The sequence below is a fragment of the Rhinatrema bivittatum genome, chromosome 1, assembly GCF_901001135.1.
Source record: "Rhinatrema bivittatum chromosome 1, aRhiBiv1.1, whole genome shotgun sequence".
In the NCBI taxonomy this organism is placed as follows: domain Eukaryota; kingdom Metazoa; phylum Chordata; class Amphibia; order Gymnophiona; family Rhinatrematidae; genus Rhinatrema; species Rhinatrema bivittatum.
In genome coordinates this window covers 291,527,065-291,545,276 of record NC_042615.1, presented here as the reverse complement: position 1 = coordinate 291,545,276, position 18,212 = coordinate 291,527,065, and the positions used below count along the sequence as shown (strand labels likewise).

The following is an 18,212-nucleotide window of genomic DNA, read 5'->3' as shown; positions in this document are numbered from 1 at the left end:
AAGTAATTTCACTTGCAAGTACAATTCTAGAGGCCTGATGCAAAGAGAAACACTGGTGTGTGAAGGATAACTGTTATCACTGCAGTGGGCTAAAGAAGTAGCTATGTGCATGCAAAGCCTTCTATGGTCCACAACTGGAGATGTAAACCTAAATCCTGACCTTTGAAAGCAACATTTTATATATATATGCTAGTCATCTCCATATTCCTCTACTTCCTCGTTTTCTTAATACTCACATTCTCTATGGAATGCTTGCTCAATTTCTAATAAACTCACCTACATCCATGACCTCTTTATTGTTTGTTGTCTCCATCTTCTTGTTCTGGCCATGTCCTGGCTTTCACCTATAGTCTCTGCCTCATTTCATGCTCTATCTCATGGAGACTATTTTTTTCATACTCCTTGCTCTATTGGCTGTGGTGGTGATTGTTCTGTTACTCTCCCTTCCTGAAAGTTTCAGCTCCTCCTACCTCCTCAAGTCTATTCCTTGGTGTACTTTGAGGTTCATACTATCTGCCTATTCACCCCCAATCCCTTCTGTAGTTGTCATTGATCATCCCCATAATAAGTACCCTTCCTCTCTCTTCACCAACAGACTCCTGGCTTTCCTTCCTTCTTAACATATCTTCACCTTCCTTTATTCTTGGGGATTTTAACCTCCATGGTGATGACTTGTCTGACAGCTTTGCATAAAGCTCCTTGTTTTAAGTGCCTCATTTGACCCCCAACTATACTTGACTGCTCAAGGCTACCAGTATGGCCACTGCCTTGATCTAGTCCTTGCTTCCAAATACTCTCTAGCTTTTTCCACCTTTGTTCTTTCCTTCTCTGATAACATTAATTTTTAATCTTTCTCCTCCATAGTCCCACTCTGTCACTACTTCTACCTTAATAATCTCCAGGCTATTGACCCTTGCACCCTTTCTATTTTGGACTCATCTTTCTTCTTCTCTGCTATGTTATCAGCCTGTTAACAAGTCAGTTTCTTCTTGCAGCACCATAACCTCATCTGCTTTAGGTGCTTTGGCCCCTCCTTTCCTCCATTCTGTAAGGTGTATCAAGCCCCAACCTTGGTTCACCTCCGAAATCTATTTCCTGTACTTACTCTGCAAAGCACTGCTAGTTGAAGACCCATTTATATGCCAACTTCTTACACTTCAAATTCATGCTTGCCTCCTTCCACTCTGCTACTGTGCTCACTAAGCATGTAAACTATGTCTATCTTACACCTTTCTCTCCAATCCTTGTTGTTTCTTCACCATACTTGCTTCCCTCTCAAATTTCCATATACAACTACTTCACACTCTGCCCAGTTAGAGCCGACTTCTTTTATGGCAAGGCTCTCAAGATTTATCTTGAGTTTTCCATCAAACCCCCTCCACCTATTCCACCTTCTCTGCTACCTTCTATTGCTAAAGTCACAGAGAAGGAAAATAGTCATTTTTTCTCCTACTCCAAACTCACCACTTCTTTGTCTAACCTCATTCACACCAAAAAACTCAACTCTACCTCACCTTCAGTCATCCATTCTATTTGTCATATCTTCAATCTATAAGTTTCTACTACAAATGTTGCTGCTGTCTTCATACATTCTGTGATCACTCCACTCCTCAAAAAACCTTCACTGGACCCCATGGCCGGTGCAAAAGGATTTGATGCCCTAGGCAAACCTTTGGTCCTGCATCACCGCCCCTACTTTCCCTATTTTAGCCCAGCACAGCACTCCCTACTAATGGCGGCAGTGGTTCCAGGGCAGTGCTCCCTTTTTTGGCAGTATTAGCTCTGGCACAGCACCCCTCTTGGTCTCATGCTGGCAGGATTTTGCTATCCCTTAAACTTTGGTGCTCTAGGCAAACACCTAGTTTGCCTAATAGAAGCACTGGCCCTGCTGGACCCTATCTGCTCTGCTAATCATCATTCAATCTCTTTCCTGTCATTTACACCCAAACTACTTCACTGCACTATCTACATCCACTTTGAATCCCAAACCATTTCAAGCTACTCCAACATGGCTTCCATCCTCTCCATTCCACACAGATTGCCCTTGATGAACTTGCTAGTGACCTCTTTATGGCATGCAATCCTAATCCTCCTTGACCTACTTGCTGCTTTTGACATTGTTAATCATAGTCTTCTCCTTGACACACTGTCCTTACTTGATCTTGGAACTCTGATCTCTCTTGGTTCTCCTCTTATCTCTCCCATCGCACCTTTAGTATATCTTGTTGGTGGATCCTCTTCCACCACTTGCTATCCTATTATTGCTCAGTATGCCCCAAGGATCTGCTCTGGGCCCTGTTCTCTTCTTTCTTTGGTGCTCTGATCTCTCCCATGGTTTTCAAAACAATTTTTATGCCAATGATTCTTTAGAATTCTCTGCACTCAAACACTCACCTAGTCTCAGATCTGAGCTTATCTGACAAAGCTGCCTGGATGTCCCATCACCACCTTAGAATTCATATAAATAAGACTGACTTATATACATATTTCCCCCAAACTCACTTCCTTCCTTTCACATTTTTCCATCTCAGTAGATAACATTATTCTACCCCCTTGGCTCACAATCTTGGGGTCGTCAAATTCCTCTCTCACCTTCTTTTTGCACATCCAAAACATGGCTAAAACATGTCATTTCCTTTTGTATCATCAAAATCTTTCCTTGCTGAAAAAATAAAAAGCAAAACACTTATCTGCTCTCTCATCTCATCCCACTTGGACTACTGCAACATCCTTCTCACAGGTCGGCCACTGAAGTGCATTTCTCCACTACTATATACTTGAAATTCAACTGTGTAACATATCGTTTTCCATTGTCATTATGACCATGTTACTCTTCTTCTCACAATTCTACATTCACTCCATATTAGATTCCACATTCAGCTCAAACTAGTTCTTCTCAACCATAAATGCATTCACTCTGCAGCTCCTTGATAGCACTCTTTCTTCTCCCCTTATATCTCTCCTCATGACCTCTATTTGTAGGGCAAGCTTCTCTTATCTGTGCCCTTCTCCTTCGATGCTAATTTCAGATTCCATGCTTTCTGTCTTGCAGCACTGTATATCTGGAAAGGCCTTCCTAACTTGGCGTGTCTTGCCCCAGCTGTGACTGAATTCAAGCCCCACTTAGAGACCCACCTCTTTGAAATTGCTTTTAAATCTAAAAACCCTGACTCTTCCTCATCTTTCCCTCTTACCTTACACAAGTTAAAGTGCTTAATACTGCTTAACATTTCCATAGTGCACATTTAGGCACATTTAATGCTGTACAGATATATATATTTGTAATTTACCCTTGGTACTGTATATTCACACTTGTGTGAACAAGAATTTATACCACAGATCTCTAAAGATCTAATCATTGGGAAAACAAATACATAGGTATCTCAGAATGGATAAGCAGGAGCAACATAATCCATTGCAGAATGTCTCTTTCCATCCATCCACCCCCCAAATTCTTCCATGTTGAGCTGCAGCACACAAAGCTTCTATAGCAGAAAACCTGTTAGAATATTTCCTGGGGACCCATACAGGGATAAGTGGTGCTCATATTCCAGAAATGTCAAGAGCCACCTCTGATAGCACCCTTACTCTAGATAGTTTGTTTCATGCCTGGATCTTTTACACTTCTGCTCTGCCATCTGTGAGCTCTTCTTGAACAGAAATGGACTTTAACACCTTGGCACATTGCAGCCCCTTAGTACAGTGCCTGGGTTTGTTTTCAGTGAACTGTACTATTCTTCTAACATAATTCTGCACCAACACGGTGGCAATGCTCGGTAGATCGCTCCACAGATAGCTCCATCAACAAACCGGTAAAGGACTGATCAAAAAAGTAAGTTTATTATATCTTTGTTAGGCAAGTGGTTAATATCAGAACAGGGTCAAGGAGACATGCTTTACTAAGATTATGACAAAAATGAAACAAGAATCCAAAAGAGTGCCCGGGGAAACTATGGGAAGTTAATCTGGAATGGGCAGAAGGCAGAGGCAGCATGGAAACAACTTAATGAAAGGCAATCACGGAGACAATTTTTAATAGTCCACGTTGCTTCAAGGCATATGCACACTATGTAGCTAATGTTCAAAGGCAAACAACCTTGAGTAGCCTCCCATTGAAAACTGCTCGCATAATTTTGTACCTGCTATTTCTTTAGGCAGCCGATCGGAGGTGAAACAAACAGAGCACCTATGTTTGAAAATCAAGGGTTCGCATTGCTGTTTTGACTTCCTTAACATAAACCCCTCCCTCTGCCCCAGGAACGCCTCTGTTTAGTCCAGCTAAAAGCCTATACGCCTTGACGCTGTGGACGAGGGGTGGTGGTGGAGGGACGGTTTTCAGCTATGGTGATCTACCTTGGAAATGCCTTTGAACTCTGTCCTCCATATGTCTCTGAGAACGACTTTGCAATTTTGGTCCACGCGCTCTTCATAGATTGGCCATCGTGTAAGTTATTGTAATTAGCTAGATAACAGACATTATCTCAGAACACCAGCCAATCTCCTATTCTGTGACATTTGAGTATTTTAGTGCATGTTGAGAAAAATGTCTTCCTTTTGCAGATTTGAAACACAATTGCAAAGAGCCTGTGAATTCAGCTCTGTTCTATATTTCTAAAGACAGGACATGAGGATAAAGCCTGAGGTCAGATAGCTTTCATGGTACTGCAGCAGGAATGGGAGGTTAGCTGAGCTTCTAGCTCCTTTCCTGCTGCCATTTTCTTTGTTATTACAGTTCTTGGTTATTGTTAATAACTATACATCTAAAAAAAAGTACTATGCCCTTCTATTCTGAAGTCCCAAAATATTCAGTGTTTTTTTTTCCCCCATAGATACTCTGCAGATAACAAGGGCCTGCTGGATTCATGTGTTATGTACCTTGGTCACCAAAGATGTTGTCTACTAAAATCTGCATCTAATTTGGGCATAGGAAAATGATGACACCTGAACCTTGCGTTATAATCAACCTATTTCTGAAGCTTGAATTGATATACTCACCCAGAATGAATGGGGCTAGAAGACAGAGCTACATTGTCCAAATTCTCTGTGCCCCAGCTGAGGCGATATGAATTCTTCTCTGACTCCCTGGACAGAAATGCTACCTAAAAGAAAGAAGAAATTATAAAAAAAAAAAAATTAAAAACCACATCTGACTAGCACATTTCTTTTTGCCAGCAAATTGAGAGTAAGACTGCAATTAAAGTAAGTTGAAATGATTAATACCAGAGACTAACAAACTGATTGTTTACATGCAAACTTTACTTTGTGACACAAAGCACGGATATAACCTAAGACTATATTAAATTGGCTGGCTAGGAATTAGAGTCTGGTGCACACTGGAATGTTCAGTGGTTGCAAGACGTCATTTAATGGGGCCTATACATTAAAACTCATGCCAAAAGTTTCATGTACACGGCACAACTGCTCTTGATGAATGATGCACGAAATAGTTTAGAATTCCAATGCTGCCATTAATGTGCACATAAGCTGCATTCTGAAATCTCTGCTAACCAGCTCAAAGAAAAGGCGCCTGAAGGCACAGGAGATTTCATTCCTCTCTCCTGCCCCAACTCCTCCGACACAAAAATAGTAAGTGCTATAGTGCCTCGATGACCTCATCTTCCTCAACACCAAGTAGTAAAGGCTGCAGTGCTCTGTCTTCCTCACCCGACATGAAAGTAGAAAGTGAAACAGTGCTACAATGTCCCACATGTCCCCCTAAAACAAAGTGCCCTGATGTTCCCCCTGCCCCCACTCATCTGACCCTCCCCTCCAAATATCAAGGGGTCTCCCTGTCCTGCTGCTGCCAACTTCCAAAATGAGGCTGGCTGAGCTCTCACGCTCCTATGCTCTGGGCACTCTGTGTTGGGTGGGGGAGATGAGTGAGGTGCTGTGACTCTTACTACTTTTTTGTCAAAGGGGGTGGGGGAAGATTGGGATAGCAAGGTTCCTTGATCTTTGTGAGAGGACAGGGGGAGGATCAGAAGTAGCTCCAAGGACAGGACTTTCTCCCAGTTTTCTAAGTTAGTGCGCCGGGCCTGTGAGCATGTTATGTTTGAAATCTATTCCCAGGAGGAGGTTAAATTTCAGGCCTTAAAGACGAATTTTAAAAGCCCAATGCGTGCATTAATTATGCAATGGAGCAATGGACGGCCGGCGCCATCTTGTGCTCCTACCATGTGACAGGGGCCGACCAATGGCACCGGTAGCCCCTGTGACATAGTAAGGGCAAAGGCTATCGGCGCCATTTTGAATACCAGCAGCCGACGGCGTGAGTGCAGTAGATGGCTGCTGGTCCACCAGGGGGTTTTGGCAAGTTTTGGGGGGATCAGCAGGGTGGGGGTTGTAGTTAATTAAATTTTAGTTGGGAAACAAATAAGAATGGAACGCATGAACGGATCGGGGGCCCCCCCTTGCCGAATGCAACGTATCTGCTCCCCCACGAATACAAATACCGAATGTAATGTATGCAGTCCCTCGGCACATTCCTAATAAAGATAAATAAGCAGATCTGCGGGGTTTTATAGGTCACGGATAACGGGAGAGTGAAGGCTATTAAACTAGGGAGGGTTGGAGGGTGAACTGGGGACAAACTGGCAAAACTGGAAATGGCGTCGGCACGTGCCCCTTTTAAAATTCCCAGATTTATGTGGTAGAAGCATTTGCGCACACTTTCGTGTGCCCAATTAAAATTGGGCACACGTGCACATGCAACCAGGCTATTTTATAACATGTGTGCAAGTTACACAATACCCGCGTCCCTGGCTCAGCTCACCAAATACGAGCACATGTGCACCTCTGCGATGGTTTGAAAGTTATTGTCTCAGTGTACACATGCAAATAGCACATGCACAGTTATCCAATTATAATTAGAAAATATATTTTAAGAATTAAAAATTAGATGTTGTCACTAAGGAAAGAATAAGAGACAGGGAATGTAGACAAACCAATATAGTAGAAGATATCAAGATAATGGTTTAAGACCAGTTGGCCCATCCATTCTGCCGAGTAACAAATCTCAGCACTGCCAAGGATATATCTCAGTTCTCAGATGTAGAAACTTGACTGGTTCTTGGATATCAATCATTATCCAAGTCAGATATATATATATTTTTTTGTTGGCTTTCTATTATCCTTGAATTCCCATACTTAATACAATACTCAGTCCCTGACACTTCTCCTCCCATGCCTTATCTCCAAACCAGTAAGACTGTTGTCCAAATATCCAGCTGCTTAAGTCCCCCTGGCTCACTGGACAGAATCTGGCACTATCAACCTGCTGGCATCAAACTGGTTGGTTTCTGGGGAGTTGTAGTCTGCTGGTTCCAACCCAGGTATCCCATAACCAGCGGTGTCACTAGATCAGTGATTCTCAAGGTGTGTCATGACACACCAGTGTGTCACCATGCACTGGCAAGTGTGTCTTGTGCTACCTCATCTCTCATTGCTCTTCTCTCCCCTTCTTCCAGTGAGTGAGAGGCAGACATTCTTCCATTGCTGTCGTTGCTGCCTGGGCTATCAGAATCTTCAAACCGGGTAGGATGGGTATGGCAGCAGTGTTCATTGAAGCCAGCAACTGCAGTATGGCCTTTTCTTCTTTCCACCCCCACAGCCCGGAAGAGGAAGTGATATGCAGCTGGGGGTGTGGGAAAAAAAGGTCATGCTGCATTGAAAAGTAGTGGCAGTAGCAGCAGCATTGGCCCTCAAGCAGCAGCACAGGCCTGGAGCAAAATCAGAAGCAGCTGGTGATCAGCAAGGGAGACAGCAGCATTAGCCTCCATGGTCAACTGGAGGGCCGTAGGGGTTGGAGGAGGCTGCTGTAGCTATCATTTGTGCTCTGGGGGAGGGAGGGAGTGGGAGTGAGAAATAGCTGGTCAGCCAATCATTGTACAAGTGAGAGAGAGAGAGAGAGCATGTATGTGACTGAGAGCCTACATGTGAAAGAAAGCATGTGTGTGTTTGAGAGCTTGTGTGTAAGTGAGATAGAAAGCACATATATGTAATTGAAAGTCCGTGTGTAATTGAGATAGGGGTAGATTTTAAAAGAAGCGCGATCAGCCTACTTTTGCTTGCGTATCAGACTCAAGCAAAAGTACGCTGGATTTTAGTAGATACGCGCGGAGCCGCGCGTATCCACTAAAATCCTGGATCGGCGCGCGCAAGGCTATCGATTTTGTATAGCCTGCGCGCGCCGAGCCGCGCTGCCTCCCCCCGTTCCCTCCAAGGCCGCTCCGAAATCGGAGCGGCCTCGGAGGGAACTTTCCTTTGCCCTCCCCTCACCTTCCCCTCCCTTCCCCTACCTAACCCACCCACCCGGCCCTGTCTACACCCCCCCTTACCTTTGTCGGGGGATTTACGCCTCCCGGAGGGAGACGTAAATCCCCGCGCGCCAGCGGGCCTGCTGCGCGCCGGGCCGCGACCTGGGGGCGGGTACGGAGGGTGCGGCCACGCCCCCGGGCCGTAGCCATGCCCCGTACCCGCCCCCAAAACGCTGCCGACACGCCCCCGGAACGCCGCGACGACCGGGCCCGCCCCCCGACACGCCCCCGACACGCCCCCCTCCGAGAACCCCGGGACTTACGTGAGTCCCGGGGCTCTGCGCGCGCCGGGAGGCCTATGTAAAATAGGCTTCCCGGCGCGCAGGGCCCTGCTCGCCTAAATCCGCCCGGTTTTGGGCGGATTTAGGCGAGCAGGGCTCTGAAAATCTACCCCATAGTGAGAATGTGTGTGATTGAGAGCCTGTATGTGAGAGAAAGCATGTGTGTGATTGAGAGCTTGCTGTAAGTGAGATAGAAAGAACATGTGTGTGATTGAAAGCCTGTATTTATGTAAGAGAGAGAGAGCACATTGTTTGATTGAGAGACTGATTAGGGAGGTGACTGGTGTGTGTGTGAGTATGTGTGAGAGAGAGAGAGAGAGAGACTGGTCAGGGAGATGATTGTGTGAGAGAGACAGAAATTGTCAGTGTGTGTGTGTGTGTGTGTGTTTGTGTGTGTAAGAGACAAAGACTGGTTGTGGTCCCTAAGGAAGAGGACCGTGAGGACAGTTTCAGCAGCTACTGCTACTTCTGGTGAGTGCTTCTGGCCTGTAAGTTAAAGGAGTAGGAGAGCTGCTGGAGAGGGTAAGTAAAGGTGGCTTTTTAAGTTCATTTTTCTTGATTGACTGCCATTTTAATTATTGGGTAGTATGTGATGTGTCTGCTGTTTTGAAATATTTTATTAGTGTTTGGAGAATTTTTAATAATTCATAAGAGTTTTTAATTGTTTGATGTTATTCTGTTCATCAGCTGTTGTGAAACATTTATTAGTAAAGTTTTACAATTATTTCTGGGTGGGGATGTATAGCTTGTTTTGTTTTACTAATAGGAGGTGCATTGGTGTTTTTCATATTTGTAGTGTTGCCTTTTTATAGGTAGGGTTGTTCCATTTGAGTGCATGCCATAATGCAGGTGTAACTCTGTGCGGATTAGTTTGTGTGTATTATTGCAGATCCTGGGACTATGTTAAGTGCTATATTTCTGTTTCCATTTCTCCAGTTTTGTACTGCATGCAGAGTGGCTGTTTTGGGTTTCCATTCCAGTTTCTGTCTCCATATTTGTAATCTGTGATCTTTCTGTACTTGGTGAAGGTCAGTTCTGTGTGTGTGTGTGACTGAGGTGAGGTATTTAACTAACATGTAGGCTAGTAAAATACCTCACCTTATTTGATGTGTTTTCTCAATAGGAAATGCATTGGTGGTGAATTACTATCTATTTATAAGAAAGGCCTGGCAGTAGATAGAATTTGAGTTGCTGTTATTGAGATAACACCAGAATAACTTTTGAGTATGGTGAGTTTTTTGGGGAATGTTCTAGTTCTGCTTTATATCCATTGCTGAAGATCGGGGGCAGAGGGGAGGTTCCTGTGGATGCAAAATTTACATTTAATTTAGCCTTGTGACTGTAATGTGTTCAGTTTGTCATGCATGTGAGAACCATCTTTCAGGTGTGTCCTGACAGAAAAAAAAAGTTGAGAACCACTGCATTAGATGATGCTTCTTTTATCTGGCCCTTGTTTTCACTTTATCACCTCTTCCCTTGCCTCGGTTCAGGTAGGTTTGCAATACTGCAATCTCCCAACTGTGTTCCTGCCATTGTCCTCTCTGTCTTTCCCAGGCATGTCAATTCAGTCGCGTTTCATCACCTCTGCTAGCAGGTTATTCCAGGCACCTACCACCCGACTCAGTAAAGAATATTTTCCCATGTTTTGTCTAAACCTTCCTTCCACCAGCTTTATATCATGATCCTTTGTCCTTGAAATGCTTTTCCTATAAAACATGTTACTTGCCTGAGATTTATTAATCTCTGAGTGTTTCTATCATATCCCCCTTTTCCTTCTTTCTTCCAATAAGTACATATTGGAGAAAGATGGAACAGAAGGGATATGATAGAAAACATTCAGCATTTAATACATTTTGAGTATCGCAAGTCTTTCTTTGTATGGTTTGTGTTGTAGGACAGATATCATTTTAATAGATCCTTCTCTGAAGCGCTTCCATTTACTCAATGTCCTTAAGAAAGTATGGCCTCCAGAATTAAATGGAGTCCCTAAGGTGGCATTTATTTATTTGTTTATGTCGTTAGTTATTTTATATACCGTCGTTCCAAATAAAGATCACAATGGTTTACAACATAACATACATATTATGGCATGACTTATACAATGACTTAATGTAGTCACATAACATACATACTATACATCGGCATGAACACTGACAATGTAATCAATTGAGATATGGATCTACAGGATGTTCTAGTGTTTTTACTAAGGTGCTGGGATAAGAGGCTAGTGGTCTATAGGATAGGCTTCTGATTCGTATTTTGGCATCATTGGGGTGTGAAGAGCAATTTAGTTCTATTGTTAGTTTATTAATGTCTTTGACCTTGTTGGTGCTTGTTCTGAGCACAGGTAGTTTTAAGTTGTCCTTATTGGTGTTTGCTCTGATCCCAGGTACGTTTCAAGGTAGGTTATAGGCATTTTTAAATAACCATGTTTTCAGTTCACTTTTGAATTTCTTTCTTTCTGGGGTCAGTCATAGTGTCTTGGGTAGTGAGCTACATAGTATTGGGCCAGTAATGGAGAACATACAGTCTCTTATTTTTGTTAGATGAGTATTCAGTAATATTGGCACAGCTAATAATCCTTTATTCTTAGATCTTAGCGATCTCTGTGGTTTGTATAAATGTAGTCCTATGGCTACCAGATCTGAGTTATCAGAATGGATGGTTGTATGTGTTAGTGTTAATACTTTGTAGTGAATTTGGGATTGTACAGGTAGCCAATGTAGAGCTATTAGTGAGTGCGTGATGTGATCAAATTTTCTTGATCCTATTAAGAGTCTTGCTGCGGTATTTTGTTGGTTGTAGCTTTTTTTTTTTTATTAGACAGTTAGGTACTCCTAGTAAAAGAGAGTTACAGTAGTCTATGTTAGAGAAGATGAGGGTTTGCAGGACCACGCGTAAGTCTTCCTGAGTCAGTAGTAGGCGCAGTTTCGCATAGCCTGTTTTAATTATGTACTTTTCCATTGTTAGGCTTTCATCTATCTGCATTCCTTAGGCCCGTACTTGGTCAGCTGGTGTAATTTTAAAGTTACCCAGATCTACTGGCTGGGGTGTTACTATGGGTAGGTTTCTCCTTAGCAGTATGATTTCAGGGGTTTTTTTTTGTGTTTAGAGTTAGTTTAGAGTTGGGATAGTTCATACTGCATTGCCTTCATGTGTGTCGAGAGTGTCAATGCTGTATTTTCTGCAGATCTGGTGCATGGTAATTAGAACTGGATGTCATCAGCATATAGGTAGAAGTGATTCCTAAATCTGATAGTAATTTGCATAGAGGAAGCATGTAGATGTTGAATAGAATTGCCGAGACTGCAGAACCCTGGAGAACAACTGCATTGATCATGAAGATGTCAGACATATGGTTGCCCAGTTTGACTTGGAAAGTCCTTTTTGATAGGAAGGAGGTGAACCATTTAATAACATTGCCACAATCCCAGTTTTATTCAACTGATGGCATAGGAGGGTATGGTCAACAGTGTTGAAGGCTACTGTTAGGTCAATCAGCACCAGGATATAGGAATCATTATTGTTAAATCCCCATAATAAGGGGTCCATTAAGGATATCAGTAAAGTTTCAGTTGAGCAATTTTTCCTGAACCTTAATTGATTAGGATGTAGTATGTCATGGTCATCTAGATAGTCTTCAAGTTAAAATAGAACAGCTTTTTCAAGGACTTTTAAGAGGAAGGCCAGATTGAATATTGGACGGTAGTTCTCCCAATCATTAGAATAGGTTTAATCACTGCTTGTTTCACCCCGTTTGGGACTATTCCTTCCGAGAATGACTGATTGATTATGGATGTGATTGTTGGGGATAATGTTGGGTATTAGTTTTAAGGAGCTAGCTGGAATTGGGTCATGTGGATGACTTGCAAGTTTTATTTTAGAAATGATTTGATTGATTTGAAGTTTGGATACTCTGTTGAATGTGGTCCATTTAGCTAATTAATGTTTTTCTTCTAGATATAGCATTAATGAGCAGGTAGGGAATTGTATTTTTTGCCTATTTATTTTTTCTAACAAATGATTGGTGTATTCATTGCAGGTATTCTTTGAGAAGCAATTGTTGTTCGAGATTGAGGTCGATGGGTCCTTGATTAGGTGTTTAATGACATCAAATAGCAGTTTGGAATTTAAAATTACCCCATGAATCTGTTTCGCATAGTATTATTTTTTTGCTTTGTTGATTAACATCCAGTATTGAGATAGGAGTGATCTGTATTTTCCAAGTGATTCTAAGGTCAAGCATTTCCACCATAATTTCTTAGATTTTCTCAGAGATTGTTTAGAGCATCTTAATTCTTCATTGTATCATGGTTTCTTTTGTTTAGAGGTAAATTGTTCATATTGGATTGTTTTGTCTAGACTGGGCTTAGGTGATCGGCTATTTCTTTGACAGTATTTTCCCAGGCATCAGGATGCTGCGGTGGTGTTAGAATGGTTGAAATTGATTAGCATATTTTTTATTGATTCGGTGAGTGTATCTGTCTTTGTCATTTCTCTGAAGGTGAACGTCTGGTTATTATTAGTGTTTTTAAGCGTTGGACTGAGGAAGGTTATGTCCCCTTTTATTAGTTGGTGATCAGACCAAGGCAGTAGAGTATGGGAGGTATTTATCATACAATTATTGTGATTGGCAAATATGAAATCAAGAATGTGTGGATTTGGTTACAAATTGTGACCATCCTATTGCTTTCATTGTTTCTAAAAGGGTTTCACAGGCAGTGCTTTTTTGTGTTCTATCGACATGTAGATTAAAGTCACCTACTATGAGGGTGGATTCAGGTGAGGGAAATGCTCTACAGAATACTTCAATTAGTGGAGAACAATCTTTTTGAAGTTTTCCTGAGGGGAAATATACCATACGAATGTTTATTTGAGATGATTTAAGTATTGCCACTTTGAAGGGAGGGTTAATTTCTAACTTGTATGGATAAGTTTTAGATCTTTTTTGCTAATTATTAATAATCCTCCACCTTTATGTTTAGGTCTGGGGAAGTGAAAGACATCATATTTGGAATTTTCAATTTGATTTAAGAGTACATTATCATTAGCCAGGTTTCAGAGATGCAGAAGTGACTTATACTAGGGCAATAGTACTTTCTTTCTCTGCTATCATCTCTACTTTTGCAACTGAACATACTTTTAGATCGCCTTGTTACCTTGTTACCAGGTTCTTGTGGCCTGGATTGGCCACTGTTGGAAGCAGGATGCTGGGCTTGATGGACCCTTGGTCTGACCCAGTATGGCATTTTCTTATGTTCTTATGTTCTTATTAAATTGACTGACTAACTTCAGATCATCTGAGATGATTACTATTAGATCTGTTTCCCAGGTTTTATCCTTCCATGTAGCTAGTGGAGTTTTGCACTCCAAATGCATGATTGTATACTTTTTAGCACTAAAACTCATTTTCCAAACTCTTATTCTTTAATGGACTAGTAAGGAGCGGCTAGTAAAGTTAGCTGGTTACACCCATCCGGCTAACTTAACCAGGATATTCAGCGGTGCAGCTAACTTTAGGATAGCCCTATGGCACGAACAGTTAGCTGTATAAGTTAAGCGGCTTACTCTGCTCCTCCTGGAAATGCCTCCCGCCCACCCCCAATTTATGCACCGTCTAAATAGCTTTTGAATATCACCCTCTTAGTTTTTTCAAATTCCCTTTTACTTTTTCATCCCTTCTGGTATATCTCTGGTGTAACTCTTGTTACAGATTTTTGAATCATCTGCAAACAAAAAACTTGACTAGTGCTATCTTTTCGCTTCCCTTCACATTTCACCAAGTGAAGATTTGAACTGGCAGCCTTCTTACCCAGACGCAGCAAGGATGCCACTGAGCTCCAGGTGCACACACATGACAGAGCAATCACTGCAAATGATCACCAAATAAAACAGCTTGAGGGCACATTCCTACCTGGTGGCTTGGGATGATGATGGTGTCGTCAATCATGGCGCTGTCCCTCAGATAGGAGGTATGGCTCAGCGTGTGGGACCTGTCTGAACTGAAGGATCGCAGGCTGGTAGGTTGGCAGTTTGCCACAGAAACATAGCAGCAGTGTTGATGTTGGTGGGACAGGCAGGAGAATGCAAAAAATGCACTATTAACAAAGGATGCAACTTCCAGGGGGAATATACAGTAGCCATCGGGAAGAAAATGAATAAGAGCTCATTCAGTCTCTATCTTACATGGAGGTGTCTGTCACTACAGACAGGGCCAAATATCTCCTACCTAGTTACTGGTGGTCAATTGATGCAAAGTCCAAAAATGGAACCTAGACGAATATGACTATGTTTTCTATTTAATACAAATGAATTAAACTAGCTGCTTTAGTAGCACTGAAAGGGCCAAAAGATAACTTTTTTTTTTTTTTTTTACTGATCATTTCTCTTTCTGAACTTATGAAAAATGGGAGTTTTGCTCTGTCCCCTGGAAGGTACACACCATGGTGAACTGTGGTTGGCCACACATGCTTCCTGCAGAAAACACTTCATTCAGCACATCTACGGCTTTTTCACAAGAAAGAAAACGCACTACGCTGAGCCCCAAAGCAAGCCTTGTTAAGCTGTGTATTGCCCAGGCAAAGGAAAAGACAGCACTGGATAATCCGGGTGGTTGGCTTGGTCCTTTCCTGCAGCAATAAAGACGCTTTCAGACTGGAGCAAAACACAACTGAAAAACAAAAGGTTTGAACGGGGCCCAATGTGTGCACTATTTCTTTGGCAACTACACGTGCTCAGCAGAATTTTACCTTTGCAAAGCCAGTGACAGGATATGCAAGGCAAAGCTGAACTGGTTCTCAGCACAGGCTCATGCAAAAATACAAAATCCGATCGGTAGGGTCCAGACAAAGAAGACAGAACAACCAAGAATGGACTTTGTGCTGCAGATGGGCAGGGGTTATAGTCCTCTTTCAAACAGTAATGAAAAACTGGAAGAATTTTATTCATATTAGAACTCATGAATTTTTCAATATGAAGCCAAATTGATATGTTATACTATGTACTGTGAGTCGCTCATTATCATGTAATTACTTCCAGTTAAACTTTCAGCAGTGCACGTAACTGCAAAGTTACAGGAATACTTTTCAACACTTTCAGATCATCCCAATTTTTTCAAACACTGGGTACCCCCATAAATTGTTTGAATGAATATTGGGTTGGTATGTGCCTAAATGCACATGTAACTTTGCTCGTTTATAAATGATGGCATAGGGTTATGTGCGATATTAGCATGCCAGTTACATGCATACTCTTTAAAAATTCAGGGGCTTATGCAATAAAATTTGCACTAACTTCTAGCCGCTGCTTCTTAAAACCCCGCCTAATGTGCTATGAAATATATGCTACTGAGGACGTGCCGAAACTTTTCCTCAGCAGCATGGCTTCGGTACAGAAGTGATAATGCTAGTGGCTAAGAGCCCCTGAGTCGCATCATTCAGGAGTAAGGGTTTATATGGGAAGGAGGGCTTTGGTGCTCCCTCCTGATTATGAACAGCGGATAAGCCTCTGAAATGGCAAGTCTTCATTCTGGAGAGATGAAAGAGGCGCCAGGGAGGGAGGGCTTGGAGATTCCTGCTGAAACAGAGGGCAAGCGGCTTGGGGTGGGGAGGGCCTGTGACTTGGTGGTGAGGCTGTCACTATGAAGGGGGAGGTGATGGAAGGGGGGGGCAAGCTGTTGCTTCAGAGAAGCTGTTTTCTGGCTCGGGGGGGGGGGGGGGGGGGGGGGGTCAGGCCTGCTGACTCATGTGGCAGGGTTTTGTGCTGGCGGTCTGGGGGAAGGAAAAAGCTGGTGAAATGGGGGCAAGGGATGCAGCTGATTGGGAAGGAGGTGACCTGGTGATCTGGGAAAGGCGATGGGGATGCTGCTGATCGGGGGTGGGGGATGGTAAGGAGGCAGGTTCTGCTGATTGGGCAGGCGTGTTCTAGCGATCTGATGATGGGGAAGGGAGGAATCATCCTCCCTCCCCCCCACACACACACATACTAACTGATTCTTTCACTCTGACACAGTTTGCAAGATGAATTTAATTTCTTTCTGTGCCTGATTAAATTTAACACTTAGTCCAAGCCCCTTTATTGAGCCCATAGAAAATAGCGGATGGTAAAGGTTCTGGTAAATCCTAATTTTTAATATGATGATCCTTCATTTACATTTTATTTTGGCGCAACCTTATTAATGTCATGAGGGAGTGTCTTAACGTGCATATTAAGGTATTCCTGCATAGCTTGCACAAGAGGGCCTTAATGTTCAAGTTAAAATTTATTGCATAGGCCCCTAAATGTAAGTGTTTAGATTCATAACCCATCCTTGAAATGACCCTGGACTGCTTCCTTTTTTTCTGTACAAATTCATGCAAGTTATGAACTTAGGTGTTTAGTTTTAGATGGCTGAAAATCCACTGACGTGCATTCAGCCAGTCTCCCTGTGTGACTCCTAGTTTTATGCTTGCAGATCCCGACTAAGCTTTTGAAAATTTACCCCAGAATACCCATAAGCATACACTTCCCTTCTATGTACTTTTTTTGAGTACACACCATTTACTGAAAGCAGGGAACTGCAGAGTTTATACTTCATAAACATGCCTGTAACAAACCATATCTATCTGGGAAAAAGTAATCTCTTATGATTACATGAAAGTGTTTCTTCCTCTAGTGGAGATGCTTTATTCTGCATCCGGCTGAGCGCTATTAAACGGCACCACTCCTGATTAGAGATGGGTAAATAACTTGGGTCATAAACAGCTAATCCAAACGTTTGATAAATGTATTCAACAAAGTAACTCTGGATATGGATAATACCCCCTCCCTAGAACCCACCCACCACCACCCAAAAGTGTGTTTTATAGCTCTCACACAGTCTGTGATTGTTCATTTAGATATCTGTGAATTTCTTTCACCTTCTAATCTCTCCCAAGCTCTTCAAGCAGCAAATGAATGTACATGTTTAAAAAGTATTGGGAGGCATTTTGCCTGTACATTTCCATGAACCAGCCCCTCCCCCCCAAAAAAAAAACCCAAAAACCCAGTATTTGAATTCAGACTTAAAAACTAATCTCGTTTTAAGTTCAGCCATCCTTGCTCCATGTAGGTGCCTACACATATGCCATCAAAGTGCATCTGAAGAGATTCCCCCTTGAAGCACAAATCTTTCACAGATTAATATGTTCCTTATCCAGATGAGAAAGCTACTGATTGCTTACAACTCTATCACATATTGTTGCATGCCCTTATCTATTTGCAGAGGAATTACATGATAACTGTTGGACAATGGAAATGCTTTTAGGAGGACAGCCAGATGGTTACCCTTTCATTGGAGACAGTCTTGATTTATCCTATTGCAATCTGTATTTGTAGTCCTGTTTTCTCAAGGAAACTAAGAACTACAATTTCCTAGGTGCATTAGGGAGAACTACGATTGGCTGAAAAGAGTCTGAACTTGTCCCATATTGATTTTGCAAAGTAGAACTGTGCAAGTGCAAGGACAATTATGCCACTGGTGTGCTTCTATAGCTTCACAGCATGTCAAATCTTGCAGCAGCAACAGATCCCATTCTCATAAACAAACATAATCCACTGAGGATGCCATGCATGGCTTGCAAGACGTCTGCTGTAATTG

The 18,212-nt window shown here is 42.4% G+C and overlaps 1 protein-coding gene across 1 annotated transcript in view; it reads right to left on the bottom strand.

Annotated features, from left to right (window-relative positions):
• ANK2 (ankyrin 2) overlaps positions 1-18,212 on the bottom strand; it is a 573,506-nt gene that overhangs the window by 181,767 nt on the left and 373,527 nt on the right. The window contains 2 exon segments of the mRNA XM_029608082.1: positions 4,996-5,099; positions 14,511-14,598. Coding sequence (XP_029463942.1) covers positions 4,996-5,099; positions 14,511-14,598 — 192 coding nt within the window.